The 26,482-nt window shown below is 28.1% G+C and overlaps 1 protein-coding gene across 3 annotated transcripts in view; it reads left to right on the top strand.

The window, feature by feature from the left end:
- LOC142323780 (uncharacterized) overlaps positions 1-26,180 on the top strand; it is an 85,234-nt gene extending 59,054 nt beyond the window's left edge. For 2 of the 3 annotated variants that reach the window (XM_075363980.1, XM_075363983.1), the window contains exons 3-5: positions 17,941-18,149; positions 20,990-21,149; positions 24,606-26,180. In XM_075363980.1, coding sequence (XP_075220095.1) covers positions 17,941-18,149; positions 20,990-21,149; positions 24,606-24,759 — 523 coding nt within the window. In that variant the 3' untranslated portion in view covers positions 24,760-26,180. The remainder of the gene's footprint in view (positions 1-17,940; positions 18,150-20,989; positions 21,150-24,605) is intronic. The other variant, XM_075363981.1, reaches the window with a different exon arrangement.
- Positions 26,181-26,482: the final 302 nt, after the last annotated feature.

Genomic DNA, 26,482 nt, shown 5'->3' with positions numbered 1-26,482 from the left:
GATTTTTCGAGATGAAATATATCTAAAATATTCTCAGTTATACCAAGAAACACGGGTAAACATTTGGTTACGATTGATCGAGTAGCTTTTTTTGTTTCTCCCGAACAAAAAAAAAATCCTCTTCGTCTTTATATAACAGTATAGATTATAAGTACTGTTTGTTTAGAAATTCAAAAAATATAAAGAAAATTCTATTTATTAATAATTACATGAAATTTCTTTAATCTGAACTGTGAATTTATATGATATAAGTAGCTTATTAATAATACATACCAAACTAGACAAAAGTAATTTATTCTTTATTTTTGTTTTTTTTGTTTATTTTTAAATTTTCTTTATATTTAAAAATATCAATGTGAATTCATTAAAAGACATTCTCTTTATGGTTTTAATATGTTGCAAATTACTTTGTTTATAATTTTTGCATATAAGTATAATATCTATATACTGTAAAACAGTAAAACCTTTTTTATAATAATAATAATAATAATCAAATTCCTACAGAAAATCACGTACCATTAGGAAAATGTATGATGGTAATTAAATACAATATTCTATTTTCCAAAATTCACAGCTCTAGAGTTAAGCTGCAAGAAGTAAAGTTTGGTAATCGGTCAAAATATGGGGTATGGTTTTTTTTCATTTCTCGGCGTTTCATCACCCAGGGATCCCAAAAAATCGAAAAAAGTGAGGGCTAATGTTCATACTTATGGTGTTTGCGTGTTTGAAGCTTAATAAATTTTGAGCCGATTTTGATGAAATTGTATACCGTAACTTATGTTTATGGGGAAATTAGTTGGTAAAGGTTTGGGGTCAATATTTCCAGTGGCTGGACGAGAGTGTTTAGGGAATCAATCTTCTCAAAATTTTGCAAACATGTAACCCCACTTCTCAGTACGTACACGCACGCTTATCGTACCATTTAAAAAAAATTGCCCCAAAATTCTTCTTTCCCTAAAAATCGAAAAAAGCTCCTTTTATTTATTGCATATTTTTTAACAGAGTTTTTTTTACTATTCTTCCTAAACATAGTAGTAGTGCAAGTGAACCAAAAAAAAAAAAAAAACTTTGAGAGTAATATTGGGGGTGGGGGATCCGATCAAAGTTTACAAATATAAACTTTTGAATTTTTTAAATCTTTTTTTTGTTTTATTTAATTTTTAATGTTATTAAAAGTTTCAGCATAATTCATCCCCCACCCCCAATAAAGAAATCTTAAGTTAATTTTCCATTGCTTTTGAATTTTTTAGTGAAATCTTTTTTAGTTTCTTCTATTTAACATAGTAAACGTAGAGAAAAAAAAATGGAAAGTAATTTTGGTGGGAAGCCGAAAAAATTAAAAAAGTACCGATTTTTTTAATTTTTAAAAAAAATTCGAGATAATGACCTTGCTCTACAACCTCACCCCCTTGACGTTTTAAGTTAAAAATTTAATGACATCAATGCTTCCATATAGAGAAGTAATCTGACCAAGTTTGCTCAAAATTGGTCCAGTAGTTCTGGAGATATAAGGTGATCTAGAGTGCGACACCGAACACACATACATATGAACATTAACATCCGGAAAATTTCCATCTGGTTTTTTGGGTTCTTTAGGTGTCAAAACGACAAGATCCGGTGAAAACCACATATGCCCATATTGGATCGATTACAATACTTTTCCTTCTAGAAATATAGCTCTGTTATAGCGCTGTCTAAACGGGAAAGTAACAACAAAAAAACAGATTGCTAATTGTACACATCTACCTAGAATAATTATGAAAAACAAACACAATATATTTAAACAATCTTTTCTTTCTTTTCTTAGGCATTTTTTCAGGATACATTAAGTATTCGTGAAATTTAATATTACTTCTATATTTTATGTTGTACTCGGATGCCTGTTAATTTTAACAAAATGGAGGTCATTAAAGTCACAATCTCATATTGCCTACACATGCACCCGAATACAACATAACACATAGAAGTAATAATAAATTTCACATCGCTGAGTAGCTTAATGTATCCTATAAATATGCCAGTAAGAAAAGAAGAAAAATTATTTAACTATTTTTTTGTTCGTTTTACAATTTATAATGCGCAATTAGTAGTCGGTTTTTTTTTGTTTTTTAATAATTATTTTATTTTATAATAGTTCCAATTATACTGAACTTAACTGAAGTTACGGTTTAAGTTTTTTAAATGGCTTCAAATGTATGTTTCATACTTTAATCGTGACCAGGTACAATGATTTCCAGTGATTTTTTTTATTGTCTTTTTTTTACTTTACAGAAGAAAAAGGTTTCTTGATAATATCAGTGAAAGGTTTTTAAAAAAATTAAATGGTACGTAAACAAGTTAACGTAAACGTTTTTTATTTCTCATCATCGTTAATTATATATATTTTTTAAAGTGTAATGATATATACGCGTAGCTGAAATCATTCTTTTTTATCAAAGTATTGTCAAGTGAAATTTTAATAATGTATGTTAAGTACCAAAGCCGTAACAGTTGTAGACTACCTGATGTTAAGTTATATATCACTTTCGAAATCCGTCTAACCAATCTCAAGAATAACAACATACTACGTCAGGATTATTAGGGAAAGTGAGTTGTAAAGTGATTTCCTTTTGCCTTATTCACTGAGTCAATAATGTTTATTATCAGCATGCCAAGCCCAGTAAAATTAAGATGATATTCTGCCTTTCAAATGACATCTTCATTCTGAATACCAGTTGTATAGAGAGCTGGACGTATAGTGATCATCATTACTCACGGAGAATTTAATTCTGACGGTAGCTCTTATACCCCAAATATTTCACGTGTCACAATCACAAAAAAAGTAGTACAGGTAATACAAAGCAACAAATTTGATTACTGACCGAAGTACCTGTTTATATTTGACCTTTGCCATTTCGTCTGTTTGTAATTCAGTTACTGCTAAACGATTTTCCAAATTTTATGAAATTTTGCATTAAGACTTCTTGCTACTAAGCAAAGTGACATATTTAAAATGATTTTTCGTAAAATCGTTTGTTCCAAAATGGTGGCTACTGTAGCTTTAACCCTTAAAATTTTAAAGATAACGCATTAACAAGTAATCTCATCAAATTTGAAAATATTTTCAATATAGAGAACAAGATTTTCTACAAAAATAAAATAAGAACATAATAAAATTAAAAAAATATAGACTTCTCGACAGTCTTTAGGTAATAATGTCCTTGGAAATAATGCTTAAGTATTACTAATACAGTAAGTTATTTTTGCACTTGTTGCTTACCTTCAACTCTGCAATTTACTTTAAAATTGTATTATCTGGTAAATTTGTGATAAATATAAATACATTTCTTTATTAACTCGGATAAGCCTTAGATAAAATTTGATAATAGTTACTTAAAGTAATTTCTCGATATTCCTTTTTTTTATTTTTAAAACGAAAGTTTCTTACTTTTTACATATATATTTTTTTACGGTAACGTTTTAAGGCAGTGTCAAATAAAAATAAAAAACTTTTTAATAAAATAAATTCTAATATCGACCAAAAACCTCAATAAAAATTAAAATTATTATTTCAATTTTCTTAGATTTCGACGGAAGGTGCCAAATTAAGAAATTTTAATTATTTTCTTTTGTAAATTTAAAGCAAAGTTAAAAAAAATTTAATAAAATTTAAAAATTACACTTAGATTTTAAGGCGTTTTTAAAATTAGTTTTATTATTATTATTTTGTTTTATAATTGTTAACTGAAATATATTCATTAGTTAAAAATTCAGAAAGCGTATCAAAGAACAATTATTATGTTATATTCACAAACACAGACACAAAGGTCTAGGTCTCTAATTGTTTATTATCATCACAAGAGCAATACATTTTATAATAACAATAATTAGAAATCCTTGCGTTACTTCCTTAAAAAAAATAATAATTATTATCCTTAAAATCGATAAAACTTATAATTGATGGAGTTTGACATATTCAAGAAATAGGACTCTTATTCTTTTACAAATTTAAAATCAGCATCAAACTTTATATAAAATAAATTCAAATAATGTAACAAAAAAATCAAGTTAAAACATAAATACCCATTAATCGGATTTGAATTTCGCGTTACTTTCGTCTTTGGAGTTCAATTAATATTTATTAATGTACCAGTATACGATAGATTTAATTGCCGTAATATAATCGACCATTCAAGCTGTTATGAATCTATAAAATTGCAAGCAAAATATATTATGAATTTTTATTTGCCGTTTTTTTTTTTTTTATATGCATAAATAACGGGTTTTATTTATCCCCAGATAACTAATGGAGATTGAATTGTTAATTCTTATACAATGAATATACAGGAAATAAATTTTTTTGTACTCTTATTCATTCTGATCAATCGTTATCCGGTATGTATGTTTCTAGATACGGAATAGATTAGATTAACCCATGACTCTTAGCTGAGTACGCCTAATCAGTACTACCTAGAAAATATTTAATAACCGACATTGAAATAATTAAAGTCTAATCAGAAATCTTTCACCCTAATATTTAAAACTGTTTACTCAATTACATACAAAGAGAATATTCCTTTTGTTACCATTCTTATCTATTATCTGGAACAAAAAATTCCGATAAACATTTCATATTAATGATTTTTTATATTCTATTTACTTAAATCCATTTCTCTTGTTATTTTTTGTTAAAATTCAGAGTTACGGATATCTCGATGGCTCAGTTAGTAGCATCACTGATTGTTAAACTGAAAGTCCTAAACTCGATTGATGATAAGAATCTGATGTTGTGCAAAATCATATGCTGTAAAAAGAATAATAGTATAAATTGTAAAAATTATTGGACAGTTCTACAAGAAGACTGACTTTTCGTTTTTTATTTTGAATAATTTTTTGCACTAGAAATAAACGAAACGTAAATTAAATGAGAAAATTAAAAAAGGAAGAAAATTTTATTTTTATTTAAAAATAAAATATATTTTCTTTTATAAGAAAATTAAATTATTATAACCGTAATTTGATGAAATAATTAAAAATAACGAGTAGATTCTACACACAACCATTAAGTTTAAACTCATACCACTGTGACTTACTCCATAAGCGCCAATGTAAAATACACTAATACAAAGTCAACATAACCTCGTCTGTTGTCGACCGTAAAATTGAGCGTAACTGAAGAACGACTCGACCAATTTTCTTCAAATGTTTACATACACAGTTTCAGATATACTACAATAGCATACATAAATTTCAATGAAATCGACCCAATAGTTTTGGAGGAAATTTTTCAATCCACAAATTTTACAGATTGGCAAATACCAGGGTCCCATGAAGAGGTATACGCTTTTTATTTAGTATCACCTGCCCATTCCCCCACCTCTTCTACTGAAACTTTACAGACCTTTTAATGAAGGTTCTAAATAAGTTATTTTAGAATATATAGAAACAAAATGGCAGCTTTCAAACAAGAACATCAATTTCAGATAAACTACATTTTTTAATCATTACAAAATAGATGACAAAAATGATTAGAAACAGATGATAATTAAAACTAGAATAAATAAAAACAGTTAACTTCGGTTATACAATTTGAACAGCTGTTTAACAATACATCATCTGTTTTTAATCATTTTTAACTAAATCGAGTTAAATATTCTACTTCCACGAGTACAGAGTGATTCACGAAGAATGTAAAAAGGTTTCAGGATATGTTTTTTACTGATAAAAATAAAGAAAAAGGTTCTTGTAAACATAGGTTCGAAAACTCTTTGTTAGCGACTACCGGCTAATGAAATATTTCGCCCTGATTTCTGCGCCTTCGGTAAAATTAAGTTAGACTTTAATTCTTGGGACCTAAATTAATTGATAAATTTAGTGGTTTTATATGAAATATGACCTAACAACTGAACAAAAAATATGTCCCAGAACTATATGTTTAGTAGTTTTCAAGAAATCCCGGGAAAAAGACAAAAGATTGGGGGTCGAAAAACACAATAGTTTATGTTTGGTGTAAAATAACTTTGTTAAATGGATAATAAACACGTAAAAATTTTTAACAAATAAAACGTTTAAAGAATCTAATTCTGAGTAAAATTATATAAATAAAGCCCAAAGAAACTAAATATAAATGTAAGAATTTCAAAGTTTATTAAAAATGATACCTATCAAAATGTAGCAGATTTTAACTAGGTAATAAAAACGAAACAAAATTTTCAGTATTACAAAATATTTAATATTTTGTACGCCCTAAAAGGTTTTTAGATTATTCGTGAATCACATTATACAATTCATTTTTGAAGGATGAAATCTTTTTATTATAGATTATAGTTTTAATTTTTTTTAAGCATCATTTTGTAGTAACGCGGGTACTACAACCAACTATATTTCGGACAAGCCGGTTGTATTATAAATTGTTAGAGGTTAAAAAATAAAGTAGGAAGGATTTTTTCATACTGATGTATTGAATTTAAATAGTTTTCAATGAAAAAGTTATTAATAAAACCAAACTAAAAAAGATATATTAGTGAAGGACAATTTGTGTACAATTTACTGGGCTAATATTTTTTATTTTTTTGTAATCTTTTATTTCATATCGTTTTATTCATATATATATATATATATATATATATATATATATATATATATATAATATATCAATTTCAAAACGTGAGAATATAAATATATATCCACTTTAACTTATGAATATTACAATTTCTTTCTCGGCAGTTTTTTTTTTTTTTTTGTCTTCAGTCATTTGACTGGTTTGATGCAGCTCTCCAAGATTCCCTATCTAGTGCTAGTCGTTTCATTTCAGTATACCCTCTACATCCTACATCCCCAACAATTTGTTTTACATACTCCAAACGTGGCCTGCCTACACAATTTTTCCCTTCTACCTGTCCTTCCAATATTAAAGCGACTATTCCAGGATGCCTTAGTATGTGGCCTATAAGTCTGTCTCTTCTTTTAACTATTTTTCCAAATGCTTCTTTCTTCATCTATTTGCCGCAATACCTCTTCATTTGTCACTTTATCCACCCATCTGATTTTTAACATTCTCCTATAGCACCACATTTCAAAAGCTTCTAATCTTTTCTTCTCAGATACTCCGATTGTCCAAGTTTCACTTCCATATAAAGCGACACTCCAAACATACACTTTCAAAAATCTTTTCCTGACATTTAAATTAATTTTTGATGTAAACAAATTATATTTCTTACTGAAGGCTCGTTTAGCTTGTGCTATTCGGCATTTTATATCGCTCCTGCTTCGTCCATCTTTAGTAATTTTACTTCCCAAATAACAAAATTCTTCTACCTCCATAATCTTTTCTCCTCCTATTTTCACATTCAGCGGTCCATCTTTGTTATTTCTACTACATTTCATTACTTTTGTTTTGTTCTTGTTTATTTTCATGCGATAGTTCTTGCGTAGGACTTCATCTATGCCGTTCATTGTTTCTTCTAAATCCTTTTTACTCTCGGCTAGAATTACTATATCATCAGCAAATCGTAGCATCTTTATCTTTTCACCTTGTACTGTTACTCCGAATCTAAATTGTTCTTTAACATCATTAACTGCTAGTTCCATGTAAAGATTAAAAAGTAACGGAGATAGGGAACATCCTTGTCGGACTCCCTTTCTTATTAGGGCTTCTTTCTTATGTTCTTCAATTGTTATTGTTGCTGTTTGGTTCCTGTACATGTTAGCAATTGTTCTTCTATCTCTGTATTTGAACCCTAATTTTTTTAAAATGCTGAACATTTTATTCCAGTCTACGTTATCGAAAGCCTTTTCTAGGTCTATAAACGCCAAGTATGTTGGTTTGTTTTTCTTTAATCTTCCTTCTACTATTAATCTGAGGCCTAAAATTGCTTCCCTTGTCCCTATACTTTTCCTGAAACCAAATTGGTCTTCTCCTAACACTTCTTCCACTCTCCTCTCAATTCTTCTGTATAAAATTCTAGTTAAGATTTTTGATGCATGACTAGTTAAACTAATTGTTCTGTATTCTTCACATTTATCTGCCCCTGCTTTCTTTGGTATCATAACTATAACACTTTTTTTGAAGTCTGATGGAAATTCCCCATTTTCATAAATATTACACACCAGTTTGTATAATCTATCAATCGCTTCCTCACCTGCACTGCGCAGTAATTCTACAGGTATTCCGTCTATTCCAGGAGCCTTTCTGCAATTTAAATGTTCATCCATCAGCTGCAATATATCGTCTGAAACCCAAGGTTTTCTACCGGTTCTCTTTATTCCGCCTAAGTTTGCTTCTGCTGATTTAAGAATTTCCTTTTTAACATTCTCCCATTCTTCTTCTACATTTTCTACCTTATCTTTTTTACTCAGACCTCTTGCGATGTCCTCCTCAAAAATCTTCTTTACCTCCTCTTCCTCAAGCTTCTCTAAATTCCACCAATTCATCTGACACCTTTTCTTCAGGTTTTTAAACTCCAATCTACATTTCATTATCACCAAATTATGGTGGCTAACAATGTCTGCTCCAGGGTAAGTTTGGCAGTCAACGAGTTGATTTCTAAATCTTTGCTTAACCATGATATAATCTATCTGATACCTTCCAGTATCGCCTGGCTTTTTCCAAGTGTATATTCTTCTATTATGATTTTTAAATTGGGTGTTGGCAATTACTAAATTATAATTCGTGCAAAATTCTATAAGTCGGTCCCCTCTTTCATTCCTTTTGCCCAGCCCGTATTCACCCACTATATTTCCTTCCTTGCCTTTTCCAATGCTTGCATACCAATCTCCAACTATTATTAAATTTTCATCTCCTTTTACGTGTTTAATTGCTTCATCAATCTCTTCGTATACACACTCTACCTCATCATCATCATGGGCGCTTGTAGGCATATAGACGTTAACAATCGTTGTCGGTTTAAGTTTTGATTTTATCCTTATTACAATGATTCTATCGCTATGCGTTTTGACTCGGCAGTTATAACATAGGAAAGAATGACTTTCCATCAAAATTCTACCCACCTTTTTTACATTTTTCTGTTTCTCCACAAAAACAAAATCTAATATTTTTATATGTATACGTGCGTATGTCTTGTTCAATTTAGGCTTAACTTATAAAAAAACTGCAGAAATTTTCTGTTTACTAGCAACTGTACTAATCAATTATGAATCTAATATATGAGAATTATCTGACAGATAAAAGATTTTTGAGTTATGGAGGGCAAAAAATTTTTATGCGATTTTTGTTGTAAATTTCCGTTTTAATCTATTCCTTATATTTTGGTTTTTTTCATTCGATTTTTTCGTTTTTAGATGTCCCTTATTTTTATGTTTTTGTTAGTTTCTGAACATATTCTACATTTTTACTTTTAATTCGATTTTTTTTTCAATCTAACAATTTTATATATTTTATTTTATTTTATTTTATTTTTATATTTTATTAACAGTTTTTTCTATCGTGTATTTTTTATTTTCTACGTAAAAATAAAAACAATAATAAAATATTTTCTGTTAATTCTAAGCAAATTAAAAATGTTAATTACACACACGATTACAGACGGCTCTGTCTCGGCCGATGGGTGTGGTTGTTCAATAATACTTCCTGATAACGACTATATAAGCTTAATGTCTACTCCTCTGTGTTCTTTTGCGAGATCTACGCAATTTATTCTGCCTTGAGAGTTATTGAGGCCCGTAGTGACGACACTAATAATAACTGACTATATGAGTGTTCTTCAAAGTTTGAGCTGCAGACGACCTGAACCCATCATTCAGATTATGTATGACACCCTCTCAAGAGTAAACAAGACAGTGGTATTCGTATAGGTCCCGGATCATTGCGGCATCCTTGGGAACGAACGCGCTGATAAGGCTGCCAAGAGAGAGGCAACAAATGGCTTACGATTAGAAATAACACGTGAGAGCGACTTCACGACGAAGACAGTCCGTGTCAAACTACGTACTCAGTGGAATAAGTTCTGGCTGCTGTGTCCTACGCCTTGCATGGCATCCGGAAGAATGTCTTCGAGGAACCTTTTATCCCAACAACAGAAGAGACCAAGTCATTCTAACTCGGCTGAGGATTGGATACACAAAGCTACCCACGTACACCTACTTTGCACTCCTCAGCAAAACTGTGAGGCGTGCAATGTAAAATGGTCCGTAAACCACTTACTCATAAATTGCCCGATGTTCGGATCTTTCGACGACAATTAAACCTGGGTTCAGATGTGAAGGGTTTAGTCAACCGGGAGAAATACATCAAATACTTTGCTGTTTCTCTGTGATAGTAGGATGAAGAACTTAATTTAGCGGTTTTGCTTATGTGAGATCCCCTACAGAATACTGTGTGACAATGAAAATAGTCTAGTGGTGATGTTCTAATATTTATTACCTCTTTGTTATTCATGTTCTAGTTTGTTATCCAATGTTTGTTTGGTGTATATTATATAATTATTTATGATCACTTAATTTTATATAAGTCGCTGCTAATGACTTATTGTTAATAACGATGAAAAAAAGTATAAGCATTTTATTTTAAATAAAAGTATTTATTTTGTAACAAAAATCTCTAAAAATACTTTAATTATTTAAATGCTTTTAAATCTTTGTGATATAAGTCCACAATATGAGCCCCCTATTTACATTTTTTTTAATAATCGAACAATTTATAATTATAAAACACACAGATTTAATTTATTTTGAAATTTTATAAAATAATAATCCTACAAATTATAAAAAATTATTTTAACGAAAATTTTAATTAATTAAAAACCGTTTTTCTTTTACGGTAAAAGCAAAATAACTTAACAGACGGCTGATTTAGTAGAAAAATTTACTCTAGAAATTTCAAGAAGATATTTTTCAAAATTTATTCCTAATCCGTTAATTTAAAAATTGTTAGAAAAATTCAGTGACTTATGTCAGCTTTTTGAATTGTAGAGTAAATACTAAAATATGGTAGAATCAGACAAATACAATATAATTAAAAATAATTGTTTAGGTTTAATGTAGAGTAAATAAAAAAAAGAATGCCATTCTGGAACTGCGAAAAGGTGGTAAGTATACATACACGAACGGTAACACATTTAGATGGAAAAAATTCAAAAGAGGAAGACCAATAAATTACCCCAATTATTATAGAAAGAAAACAGTTTTATACGTAGGTATATTTTACATTAAACTAGTAATTTCTGGGGAAATTCAGATTATCATTGACAATGATATTAATAAGATAAGGCTGTATTCTAAATAAAATAATTCTATGTAACTCCGTGTGATGAAATAAAACGTACACTAATATCGAGTAAACTGCCTGTTGTATCCCAACGTTCGAGTATCAATTGTAAGCCGACTATCAAATCAAGGATTGAAGTGATGATATGGACTTGCAATACTATTATTATGTTTCAATTATTCATTATGTTTTCATTAATAAATATTGTTTTATAATTCGAAAAAAGGCGTGTGTTTAAATATAGACATAACACAGGATAGATAAACGACGACGGCTTAGATATACGAGTATACACAAATTCATTAGAGTACAGTGTAAATAAACCATGACATATTTTAAAGGTTATCTTTCATTATACTACTATAAGGATATAATAAAATTATTCTATGCAAGTGCGGTATTGTAATGTTGGATATATTAAGGATACGATGTACTGGAATACGTATTGTTATTTTGCATTGTTTACATTCTAATCACGCAAATATTCGTCATGCATGCATAAATTTATACACCTTTAAAAATTTAACATCTATTGAAGCAAAATAATTCATTCGGATATTTTTTTAATAAAATAATCCTTAGTAATAAGAAAACCCCTGACAACAGTCATGAAAATTTATCTTAAGAGAATTAAAAAGAAAACCGTAAATAAAATCGACTTTAAAAAACTCGCAAATTTTTTTTTTTAAATGTTCAATTCATCTATAAGTTACCAAGAACTTGTAATTGTTTTTAAATAGGTATTTTGGTTTTAAAATTATAAGAAATAGAAGTAGGAATAATGTTTAAATTATCCCCATTTCTTTCCTAATCCTTTGTTTAGTTACATGAGCCATCCTCTTCAAACTTCCTCCAAAACATATCTGTTGCTGCAATTCTTTCACAGTTTCTGTTCAAATTCCAAACCTCCATTGGGAATTTGTGGTTCTCACAAGCATATAGGACTTAATTTTAATCTCAGTATTTGTATAACTTATTGTTTAGCTTTTGGATTAATTGAACCACAAATATATGATATTTTTTATAATTATACTCAAACATATGACATAAGGCATTTCTATATATTCCAAAAATACAATGAAATAGGTATACTGTATTTTACATGAAAACCGTAACTTATGATAAATAATATGATTGATTATTTAATAAACATTTAAAATAAATTACTACAGAAATTAATGCAGTGAATTCACAACCTACTCAAAAACACCTGACTTGCATAAATTTTTAGCTCACGTGAGCATGGCCAAGACAAAAATACATCACACTTACATACATTAATGAAAATACAAAAAAGAGCTCATTAGTAAAAAAAAAATTTCATTATTTTAACACAAAACCCAACCATCATGGTCATAGAATATATTTACTGAACGTAATGTCCTAGAAATATATAAACTAAATTTTTTGACTAACAAAGGTTCTGTCAAAGACTGACAGAACACAGATTCCATCAGAGAGACACTATGAACATAACAGAGGATCACATCTTAATGATTGGACTTTGGGAATAGTATCAAATAAACTAATAAAATTAAAATGTTTTAATAATTAAAACGGTCACATTTTCATCTTTCACATATGAAACTAAGGTGATTAGAAAGCTGCTTCGTGTTTCATTTGATAGTTGGTCAGTATCAATAAAACTGATTGGTGTTTTATGTCTTCTTTCTAGCTAGCTTGAACTTTAGTTCCACATTCCAGGGAACCTTATTTCAAGCACCATAGTAGTTTACATATTTTCTCTGCGTTCATTTTCTTATTTTATAAAGTTTTTTTTTACATAAAAGCATTGCTTTTTTAGTTGGATGTTATCTACCATATACAATGTTGAATAGATATGACATATCCATGTTTTAAATATATACATACATATCAAGTAGTGGTATATAATTGCAGCCATTTACTGGACCCCTATCTCAATTTTTCCTTATAGAAGCGTTCTCATCATTTAATGTCACCTCTGTATTGCTTTATTCACACCTCCTTGTCATTTTATATCTGCAATGCAGGGTCCGCCCCAAAATCTTTTGTGGTAGTTAACCATCATTCATTCTGCACATGTAACCATACAATACAAATTGTTTCTTTTCAATAGGGTGCTCTAATAATGATTCTATTCCCACTGGAAGTTTGGACTTTGAACAGAAATACTGAAAGAAGAATTGCAGCTACGGATATGGTGTTTTGGAATTAGGTCAAATGATTAGGAAAGAAATGGGAATAACTTAACATTATTACTACTCCCATTTCTTCTAATTTTAAAACCAAAATACCAATTTTAAAACAATTACTAACAAGTTCTTGGTAAATTTATAGATGAATTGAACAATTATTTTTAAAGATTTTTTTAGTGAGTTTTTAAAGTTGATTTTATTTATGGTTTTCTTTTTAATTTTCTTATCTTAAGAAAGATTTCCACAAATTTGTCATATATTTGCGGTTCAATTAATCAAAAAGCTAAATAATAAATGAAATTATACAAATACTGAGAATTAAATTATATAATATATACGTAATAATTTCTCATTTTTATTGGGAAAGTAAAGATATATAGCTCTTACATAATTTAATTTATATCATTTGAACACATACAAATTAAGAATATTTATTACACACTAAAAATCACAATTGTAGTGAAAGTTTATTTCTTGCAGCAAAGACTTAGGTTATTATTATAATTGCTATGATGTAATCATGTGGAATTTTTTTTTAATTTGCTAATATGATGGAAAGTATGGTGGTATTGCATAGCATTTGTGGGATTCCCTTTCCATCAATAGTGTATTACAAGAATTTTAATGCTATTACTTCTGCACTTCTATTTGTTGATAGTTTTTTTTTTATTGAGTTCAAGTTTAGAGACACTTTTTCTATTAAAATTTCTATTCTATTAAATCCACTTGTCCAGCTGTTTCAGTTTCAAAATATCATTTCAGTATTTCCTGAGAATTTCAAAATTATATTTTCCAACAGATTTATAAAATATCAATTTCTTGGCATTCTATTAAATGTTTTCATATTCATTACATCATCATGCCATTAAAATTTTGTATACTGCATCTTTTCATTGATATAATATACAATCAATTCCCTTCTTACATTATGATTTCTAAACTTAAAATTAATATATAATCCTTCATTGCTCACAAGAACTTCACCTTTTGACCTGTATTTTATTCAGATCCTTGTTTCATACCAGCAAGATGTCATATAATCTTAAATCCCATGATAACTGCTTAAATTTTAATTGCCCTTCCTCACTTTCCCACCAGAAGTTCTTTAGATGGTAATATACTATTAAAAGTTTGAAGACAAATTAAATTTCATCTAATTTACAATTCTTTTTTGTTCTGTTTTTTTTTCTGAACAAAGGTTTTGTTATTTTCTTGATAAAAAAAGATTGTTTTTTATTTGATCAGTTCTTTACAATAAATTAAGAATAAGATTGTAATACATAAATTTTTTTTAATTCAATGCTTCATTTCTCTTCTTATTGTTTTTCAATATTATTACATTATTTTGAGAAGAATAAAAAAGATTTTTAGTTAATATTAATCTTTTTTTGGTGTGATTAATTAAATCAACATTAGCATCCAACATTGTGTGTAGATATAAAAATATATATGCAAGCATTGTGCACAACTTACCTAAAAGAAAATTTGCATAATCATCAACAGCGAATGATTTGTGATGAAATGTGTTGCGTACTACTATTATAAATTTAACATATTTACGTAACTATATAATTATGACACAGTACTTTTTAAAATATAATATTAATGAGAATAATTATTTCATTTCAAGGTTACAAGCTAGTCATGTGGGAGTACAGTGTTAATAGAAAATTTACTGGATTAATTTCAGTTGAATGGTATACCTGTGGTATAGTAAAATTAGACACTTAAATAGTAAATATAGATATTCTGAGATAATTGGTCCTTCTTTTGATCGTCTGCAGTCGATATCATCTTTTTCTAGATCTTTTTTCAAATTTATGAGTTGGGCAGTGAATTGTTTTCATCTTCTTCTTCATTTGTCCTTTTTCAACTCTTAATATGCTACCACGTTAATTGATTTTTGTTAAACTTCTCCTTCTTATTAAACTCAATGTGGTGACTGTTCTACATTTCAGCCATATTCCCTGATCTCCCAAAAAAGGAATCATTCTTATGAAGTTGCAACTGATATCAATACAATCTTACTACAATGTAAATGATCATTTTTCAAAAATCACTTTGTTATCTAAAGTAAAATCACATTTTCTTGTGGCTAACAATAAAGTATTTAACTAGAATGATCATATCACTCCTCACAAATTAACTGAAAAAAATTTAATTCATGAATATGATTAAATTCAAAATCAGATTAAACAGAGAGTAACAGAATGAAATTAGTTATATTAGCAAGCACCAAGCATTTATTATAATGCAAAACTACTTTGGATTAGAAGAATTTTCTCTTAATGTTCAATTTGTTACTTAAAACAGTTAGTATTCATACTTTATGATGGTATTTAGAAAATCTACAATTCACTTAGTTTAAATTAAGTTGAAGTTTAAATTAATTAGAACTGTAGAATAGATTATGATTTTAAAAATGGCTTTAAGAATCTTTTCATCTAACTTTCTCCTTAAAAATAAATAACAGTTTTCATGACTAACTAAGAAGTTTCATTTACTAGAATTTCTTCTTCTCACCAGTTTCTTTATTATAATTGGTTTCTCCTAGGTGATTTGGGTTATTTTTCTTGATCCACTCTTAGAGGAAAGAAATTTTTTCCCAAAGTTAAACTGTGATATTTATATGTCAATATATTAATTATTTATGGGTCAGTTATATATTAAAAGTAACTATTCACAGGATATCTCTCAAGTAGATTATATCTTTGTAAGTGTTTTATTACCATTTGTTATAATTTTATTTACTGACTGATTTAGCTATAAAATTTAATAAAAGACCTGTTTAGTACACAGAATATACACCTGAAAGTTGTTCATTAATTAATAAGATAAAGGTTTATTACTGAATAAATCATGTATTAAATAACAATAACAACTTATTCAATATATCAATCAAATACACAATTTCCCCATAACTGTACTAGGTTTTTCTTTATTCCAGTAGTAAAAGAATGATTGTCTTTCATTCTAAGCAAGTTATCTTCATTTTTATTTCTTTGATGCTGTGAAATTTGACTGTACATAATGACTGTTTTAAGAGCCCATACAAAAAGAAATCTGATACCCGAGATCTGGACTCTTCCAGCCTAAATTTTCAGTTGTTTAAAGTACATTGTCTATTGATGTGATTGTCCATTGTATAGTTGAACACTATCCTGAATTAGAAAGTCTCATTTTCTCTGTAAACCACTTCTTTCTGTAAGAATCACAGCCATCTCTTTTTTTTCAAGCATATTTCAGTAATATTGTCCATTGATTGTATGCTGCCTGTTCAAAAAATCTCAAAATATTGGACCTCTGACCGGATTAATGAGATGCTTTCACTTCATGCTTTGCATCAAAGATTTCAGCCAATAATGATAGACACAGGCCTCATTATAACTCATAATGATTTCCAAAAATTCATCTCCTTTACTCAAATAGTGATGAATTCCCTTATAATTTACAATCTGATTTTTTTACGCTTTGTAAGTTGTCCATTTTATATATGTTTTCCAAACATCTAATGAATTATATCAAAGCTTTGTATTACAATATTTAGCAATATTAGTAATAAGTTCATCAACTCAATACCATTTAAAATCCAAATTTATTGACGCTTACATCGGTTACAGTAACACTTAAAAAAACTTTTGAGATATTCAACCTGCTTGTAAAAATAACTGCAACGCATAAAAATTTACTAAACAACTAATGGGGTAAATTTCAGATGGTTTTACACTTGATGTAATCAAAACTTTTATGACTAAATAATATTTCTGAGTGCACGTTGTAAGAGAATTTACTAATGTCAAATGATTGATAACAATATTGTATATGAAAATGGTTTTAAATTAAAGACAAGGATACTTCAGGGGTTTAAAATTGAGCACAAGCCTAATTAACGACAAGCTAAAAATATTTTGTCTTCTTTTATGCATTCTCTTTTGAAAATACAGATTTTTTTCTGTATTTATTTATTCATACAGCAACAGGCTGATGCCCAATAACAGTTAATGTGATAGATAGATGATCATGAATGCTGTGAATGTAAAAAATGTCATGCCTAACTGGAACTCAAACCTAGAACCCCCTGAATTAAAGGCAGAGACATTATCACTCCTCCACAGAGATCAGTACATTTTATGCCAGTGTTTATTAAAATTTGTTGCCAATTTAAAATTAAAATAATAGGTTATATGTAATGGTTGTCTTATAGAAAGTAGCATTGGCAGGTTGATTACTCACATGAAGTGACAAAGATTATCAAAAAGCATATGATAGTATTATTAATGCGATCTGTAAAAATACATTCATATGTGAAAAAATGAGTGATAGATATTAAAAATTAAAAGTAAGTATGGAGATATTTTTATTAGAGGATACTTTTCAACTTTAATATACCCTTCATTCTTAGGATTTATAAATAAAGACCCGTTACTCGTCATTTTTTAGAGTATATGCTTGTAACATAAATTATTCTTTATCTGATTAATATCATATTATTTTACTAGAAAAATTTTATAAAATTACTACATTAATATTAAAATAATGTTTATTCTATCCATGTTACAGTAAACCAAAACAGGGTATACAGTTATTGAAGAATTTGACTTCTGAAATTGGACCACACGTTAAAATATCATTTGACCAGATGGTTGAACTTATGGACAATTGTCAACTTTTAGATACCCATATGAAATCTGAAGCAGATGAAGTTGGCAGACCTGCTCGTGGTTTTCATACTACAACTCCTTCAACAATATTAAGCGGTATATTACCTGGTGAGTAAAATTATTTAGTAGTAAGGTTAATTTTTTTTCCTAATGTGTACGTTGCAATCTGTTCAACTGTTTAATTGATTTAATTGTTTAATTGTTTAGATTTAACTGTTTAATTGATCATTCTTTTCTTATTTTATATAAAAAATTACTAAGTTTTTAACGTTACAAACCATATTTAAACTTAAAGATAGTGTTTACCTACATCAAAATATGTTCAACTGCTGATACAGTCATATTCAATGAACTAACATAGATAGGATTGTTTCTCATTAGTTAAAATTTGGTTTCTTATTATAAAAAATTAAACATTCTGTATAGTTACATTACTAATAAAGAAAAACTGTTTTTATTATTTTTATAAGACTAATATTGAAAAAGATTAAAAAAACAATGAAATATGAAGGTTATTTTTCTTCAAGGTCCGATCGGTCATGAAATTAAAACCACAGTGAAAATAAAAAATTTTTTATTTGTAACAAGTACTTACATAGTTATGCTATTTCTCTACATAGTCACCACTCTGATTTAGACATTTGTCGTAGTGTGGTACCAACTTTCCAGTACCCTCCTGATAGAATGGAGCCGCCTGTGTTTTCAGCCATGTTTCTACGCTGGTCTGCAGTTCGATGTCTGTGTCAAAATGTTGTTCTCCTAGCCAGTGTTTCATGTGAGCAAAGAGGTGAAAATCAGATGAAGCCAAGTCCAGGCTGTATGGAGGGTGATCAAACACTTCCCAACGAAAACACTGCAGGAGTTTCTTTGTTACAGCTGCAGTGTGCGGTCGAGCATTGTCATGGAGAAAGACAATGCCTGATGACGATATTCCTCTTTGCTTATTCTGAATTGCCTTTCATTGACATTGAAGAGTCACGCAGTATGGGGCTGCAGTGATGGGCATGCCACATTCCATGAATTCCACCAAGAGAACTCCATTCCGGTCCCAGAACATAGTAGCCATACACTTTCTGTTGGAGAAGGTTTGCTTGAACTTCTTTGGTTTACTGGGAGAATGAGAATGCATCCACTGTTTGGATTGTTCTTTTGTTTCTTCAGTTTCAAAATGGACCCATGTCTCGTCCCCTGTGACAATTTTCTTCAAAAAATCTTCTCCTTCATTGTGGTAGCGCTGGAGAAACGTTAGGGAGGCTGCCATTCTCATTGTTTTGTGATGGTCGGACAGCATCTTGCGAACCCATCTCACACACAGTTTGTGGTACTGAAGTCTGTCACTCACAATGGTGTAGAGGGCTGACCTTGAAATTTCAGGAAATGAATCACTCAATACAGAAATTGTGAACCGACGATTTTCTCAAATTGCCTCATCCACTTGCTCAACAAGATCATCGGTTGACACTCACTTCCTTCCCTGACCGCCTGCATCATGAACATCTATACTTCTTGCTTTAAAGTTCCTGCACCATTGTCGCACTTTGCTGTCACTCATTGAAGTTTCACTGTACACATTACTTATTCGTTGATGAATTTCAGCTGCATTACACCCCTAGCTTGAATAAATCGAATTACTGCACGCACTTCACACTTGGCGAGAGATGCTATTGTTGTAGACATGTTGACATGCTAGCTGCGTGTTCAGAACTAAACGAAGTGACACGACATAATTGAAGGCCGTACTAGAGATGCTGTGCAACACATATGCGCAAAGGTTCAACTGATTTTTGCGCGGGTTTTTATTTCGCGACCGATTGGACTTTGAAAAAAAAATAACCCTCGTACTTTTATTATAAATAAATAGAAGTAACTAACACTTTAAAACCCTCCATATCAACACAGATTTATTGTGATTTGCATTCACAGTTACCAACCAACTTATAGATATAAATCATAAATCCACAGTATTTACAACATTGATAATTTACACTTATCAAAAAACCCACATCTTAACGCACTTGAATGTAAATAAAACAAAACAGACACTCAAAATTACACAACAGCAATGTGCTAAATAAACAAACTTAACTCAATATAACACACTTTTTTACCCCATTCTAAATACTTATCTGCCTAATCCAAAAAAAGTGCCTGCTATAACATAGGGTGAGAACACAGTTATTAAGGATGACCACAAGTGTAACTGAAAACTTTATCATTGTAAATTTTGAAAAACACTACATTTATTAAATTTGGTTTGATTTTCTTTTTAAGAAATTTATGGTTTAGATAAAATACAATAATTTAGATAAATACAATAATTTATAGTTTAGATAAAATATAATATTTTTTTTTTTTTAAATCTGTTAACAAATATTTTTAACAAAAAGTAAATTTCAGTAAAATATGTTATTTTAAGATTTCATATGTATAAATTTTGTCTTTATAAAAAAAGTTAATAATAAAATCTAATGAGATTTTTATTTTTAGTTAGTTGTGAATTAGCTCAATAAAAAAATATTTTTAAAAATTCTGCAGTAGTTAAGTCTAATATGTAATTTTTAATACTCATTACTTGTTCCATATTTATAAGAAAACTGCTAACATAGCCATCATTTATTAAGAATACTATCTCCATAATCCTCACACAGGGAGATGTATCGGTGAAGATTTTTTTCTATCCAACCTTCTAATCAGTCTATTTCCAGGTAACAAATTTGTTACCAAATAGCACTCGCAATGTAAAAAAACCAGTTGTTTGAGAGGACAAAAGTTCAAATCCTGCATTCTTTATAATTAAGTTCTTGCTTAATTTCCTCTAATTTTTAAAAAAATATTTTACTATAATGCTTTAAATAGTGAAATTAATCAGATTTTTGGAGAATGTATGCCTTGCATCTTTGTAAATATATTCAATTGTTAAATAATAAATTCTTGTTCTGGTTTTACAGGTACTAAATGGTGTGGCTCAGGAGATTTAGCTGACACATATTTTGATCTTGGTTATGAGAAAAATCTTGATAAATGCTGCAGAACCCATGACATTTGTCCATCAAAAGTTAGACCAGGCACAACAAGATATGATTTGACTAACAATGCTATTTATACAAAGTAATGTTGATTACTATTTTTTATTATATTTTATTTGTATAGCTAGCTAAAAATGTTCAGTCATCTTTGTAACCATCCTCAGAAATTTATGCTGATGTTGTCACAATGGCATCATCAGCTGATATTGCTGTTGGTAGTTGCTTTAATTAGGTAAACACTTATTAAGAATATGGAAAAGAATGTTTGTAATAGCTTGTTTTGTTCTATTTGTTACAAACATAACATACAGTACAAAATCTCTAAACAAAACAGTGCCATTATGTATGTATAAACTAAACTGTTCTAACTACACGATGTTCTCTGTTCCACACTAGTCAACGGGATACAGTTTCAATGAAAGGTATGACAAAATTAATCTAAACAAAATAATGTCATTGCTAATGACCTCAAAATATAAATCACCAACATGACATCTTAACAGTCTACTGTACATCAAAAAGACCATATCTTACATACTTGAACATTAAAAAATATAAAAATATATATATTGATAAACGATGATATATTAGATAAACAGAAAAAATTCTATTCATACACACTTTTCAGTCACATTCTTAACATGTATCTATATAAAAAAAGATACCAGCTGTAACATCAGATAAAATCAGTAAAAAAAAAAAAAAAAAAACAGCACTGAGGATGATTGCAAAGACAACTGAAAACATTTTGAAATAAATTTTTAAAGATATTTTATAATAACAATTTAAGTCTGTTTGTCATTAAAAAAATTTAAATTTTTAATTAATTTGTATAATCTTACAACAATAAAAATTACTATAATCATTTTAAATAACAATAATAATAATTTCTTTGAAATTCTTACATGTATATTTGATACTAGCAGAAACTCTACTTGCTTGTGCAAGTCTCTTTTAGTTTCCTGGTAAATACAGTTAAAATAACTAAATTATATTAAAGGGGAAAGTATCAAAGATGGGGTATTGGGTTTTTTGCAAATCTTTACATTTTAGGGTCTAACCAGTTCATTTAGACTCTAGGTGAACCCATCTTTTGGTCTAGATTCTAGACATAAAAAAGTTATGTGTGCTTTATATCTCAGGATTGTCCAAACCAATTTTCTTCAGATTTGGCTTAAATACATGCCAGTTCAAATAGTTTTTAAACTTTTATATATGGAGCATTGATCACATTAATTTTTTTCAAAATTCGTTAGGGGAATTGTGAAAATAGATAAAACTGTGAAACTGATTTTCTTTTACAAAAAACTTTATTAAAGCAAATTTGTTACTTACAATGGATGTATAATTAATCAAATTTTTTTTTTCAAAAAACCAATCCTAACCCTTAAAATTGAAATATATGTTTTATATGTTTTCTCCCTTCAGTTTAGACATTTTTCAAAAAAAATTTTGAAAGTTTGTACTTCATATATAGAACTATCAAGAAATGTCTATAATTTTTTTAAAATTATAGAACCTGCACCTAAACTCTGAAAAAGGTTTTTCAAAATTATATTTTTCTTATTTTAGCTTCTCTGTTGAAGTGAATGTTAAATTTAGAGAAACACCTTTTTTTAGAGGAAAAAGGTTTTTCTTAAAATTTATTCTCCATCTCTAAAAAATATATATTCTGTTATTTGTTATTTAGCTCTTAACTCTTTTAATTTATAGTATTGATAACCAGGAAAGTTTAGCGATACTGTCATTTTTTTATTTCTACCATACTTTGTCCATTTTTTTAAATTTGAATACCTAAATAATAAAATTCTGTGATATATGTATTCTTTTCCTTATTTTAATTCACTTTTTTTCACATGAAATTCAATAATAGTTTGAGAATACCTCCAAAAATTATATCTGTTTCTCATAAAACCCTCTCTAAAGACAATATTAATGATGATTACTTCAGTTCTACTTCACTCTAAATAATCAGGTGATTTAACAAACAATAAATCAATTTTTTTTTAATTTTAAAGTGATGTTCAAATGATTTTAATGAAATCCAACCATCTATGTTATTTTTAGATTAAATACAAAATTTTCATAGAGTTCTTCTGGCCCTTTACATACAAAATTTATTTCTACTCTTTATGTTTGCTTATTGATTCTTTCCCTGTATATATAATATTTATTTTATTCTTCAATCTATTCTCTTCTGTGTGTGAATGTTGAGGTTTTGGTGAGGCCTTCTTGACCTCACCTACTTTCCTGATATTTTAGATCCTAATGTTCAGTGTTCCAGTAATCATTTTTAAACACCTCCAGTTTGTAATCCAATTTACCTGTCCAGGGTTACTTTTACAGTATTTTTCTGTTAGTAATGAATGTAGAAGTATTGGCCTAAAATCTTTGCTAAATAGAATGGTCACTTATTCTTAAAAAATAACAATATCCACCTTTACCAAACCAGACAACAGAACTGTTTTTGTAATTCAACACAATACTTCACCTTATAAGAAAAACCCTTATTATGCTTCTCCATTTCTAATAAATTGCAGGAAAATATAAATTACATTTGAAAAATCTTCCCACTAATTTATTTAAAATATAATTAAAAGATTTTCTTTTATGGAAACAATATTACTCTCGATGAATTTTTAACAATACTGATTTTAAAAAAATGTGCTCCAAATAATATTCAATAGCAGCTTCTGAATTGTGAATTATTTTACTTCTATTTTTTTTTTTTAATTTAATGTATTTACCTTAACATTCTTCATGTATTTGTATTTAAATAATTAATATGGAGTTTAAACCAATCTCATTTTTTATCTTGTAGTGTGTTTTTATATTTCCAATCAGAATAAAAATTTATTTTTTAACAGAATACTATTTTGGTAGGAGAACTTCTTTCTTCTGATAATCAAGTTACTGATATTTCTCAGTGGGAGAAAAACCGCATATAAGTTTTAAAGTTTTTAAAAGAAATTTCTTTTTGAAATACCTAAAAATATTTTTAGCATTCAGGTTAGAGGAGAACTGAAGATCTGACCATTAATCCTTTATATAACAGAGATAATGATTAGATCACTGATAAATGAGTTTAGCTTAGATCCAGCCTCATCATCCAATAAGAGTTTGCCCAAACAATTTACAGTTGGAAGGGATACAAAAAAGATTTGTTGCTTTTTACTTATCAGCCCAACCTTCTTATGTCTGTAACATGTAAATCACCTGTATATGTAAATACCTAATTTTGTTGCAATGACAATTTTATTCACTAATTTTGCTGTTAGCAACTGTATAAATTAATTTTACTTTCAAACAAATTACATAATTTGATTTGTGATGATTATGAATTATCAAAAATTTTACATCCAAATCATTAATTTTGATATTAAAAAAAAATATAAAATAGTTTCTAAATTGACTGCAGTGCATTTAATAAAAATGATGAGAGTCATAGAAAAGTTTCCTGAGCTTAATTTAGCCTTCTTGCTGATGAATTTTTTTAAATTTATTTTAATATAATATCAACTGTCATTCTTTGTTTCAGATCTCATTGTACTTGTGATTTAAATTTTATGCGATGCCTTAAAAATACAAACAATCCTACAGCTAATTTAATGGGAAATTTTTACTTCAATATATTACGAGTACCTTGTCTAAATACAACAACAAAACATTTTCAGACTGCAAATAGGTACTGAACAGTGTTTTTTTTATTTAGTGGTGGTTTAATGTGTACTACAAAATAATATTTTCTTAATAATTGCAATCTTAAATTAATTTTAAACATTTCTTTGGCTTAAAATTATATTTTGGTGTTCTATCTTTTGTAAATACAATTTAATGAAAAAAAAGTAGATGAGATTAGTAACCTATAACCTTAAATTTTTACTTTTCAAAACTATTCTTCTGAAATAAATTTTATTATATTTGTATCTTTCATTACGAGTACAATTTTCAGTTTCACAAATATATTATACTTTAAGGTTATTGACTTGCATATCTACAGAATTTAATAACAAAAAATAGTGTAATTAATGGCAAGATAAAATTTTGATTTAGTGAGATTTTGTTTTCATAAATTGTATTCTGTGAATGTATATTACATAATTTTAAATCAAGAATACTAAAAAAATAGACACTGTGTAACATACTTTTAGATAATTATTGAACAAAGTCATTTAATAAACTAAAGTAAATGGTTTTAATTGTAATTCAGAAGATTTTTGTTGGTTTTTAAATTAATTTTTAGTCTAACAAGAGATACACTGCTATTCAAATTTTATTATTAAAATTAAAAAAGTAAATAAATAATAAATTTTAAATTATGAAATCAAAAATATAAATTTTATTGTTTTGTGATTTATTCAAATAGAAGTACTTATTACTGAGGATTTACAGTTAAATCCTCAGTAATTTTGAAAATTATAAAGTAAAATTTTGAATTTAACTGAGGATAAAATTTTGAATTCTATGATAAAATTATATATAACATGCTTCACAAAATTGCAAAGGAATTATTAGAATTTTGATAATTTAGCAGAAATAAAGAAAACCTAAACTCACTCAATTAAAGAGCACCTAATAACATCCTTATCCATGTTAAGCTTTGCTTAACACCTTATGTCACGTTGAGTTCATAAAACCCAACTTTTTTTGGTAAGTTTGTATGTGTAATATTGCTATTTTTTTAAAATACTTTACAAACAATTACAATTTGTATAGGTATTTTCTTCGGTTTATAAAAAAAACTGTATTTTTTAATTTTAAATTAATTTTATTTATTGTTAAAAATTAGATAATCATACTATATATTGTTCAATTATTAAAAATATGCTAGAAATATTTGTTTAATAAAATGATGATTGTTTAATAAAATGATTAATTTAGTATTAAAATGTAACAATCTTTTTACCATTGTTTTTATCCAACTACAATAAAATAAACTATAATAAAATAAAATAAAACTACAATAAAAATACAAAATAAAAGTAGTGCTTCCTACAGGATGTGTATGTAATTATAATAACGTATATATTTTGACATTTTTGTAAATAATGGGTAGATTTTTAAGAAATTTACTGATATTGTAAAACAGAACTTTTTTAAATTTTAAGAAGGTATGTTACCACTATAATAAGATTTCATCAAATAAAACTAAAAATAAATATTTGTTACCTCAATGTATTTCTTCAGTACCCGATAAGCTGCTGTCTGTTGAACTATTGTCATCGTTTCCCAAATTTATCACAATATCTTCAATAATGTTTTCACACAAACTGTCCACTTCCCATGTTTTTTTCTTTTTTAATTATATATTGAATTCAATTTTTTGGTGTAGAGTGGGTGGAAACGCTTAACAAATTTAAGAATAGAAGAAAACTGGTAAGTAATTCAAATAGTGCTCGGTGATTTTATACCTAC

This window comes from Lycorma delicatula, chromosome 4 (assembly GCF_047948215.1).
Source record: "Lycorma delicatula isolate Av1 chromosome 4, ASM4794821v1, whole genome shotgun sequence".
NCBI lineage: Eukaryota > Metazoa > Arthropoda > Insecta > Hemiptera > Fulgoridae > Lycorma > Lycorma delicatula.
This window is presented reverse-complemented; position numbering and strand designations above follow the sequence as displayed.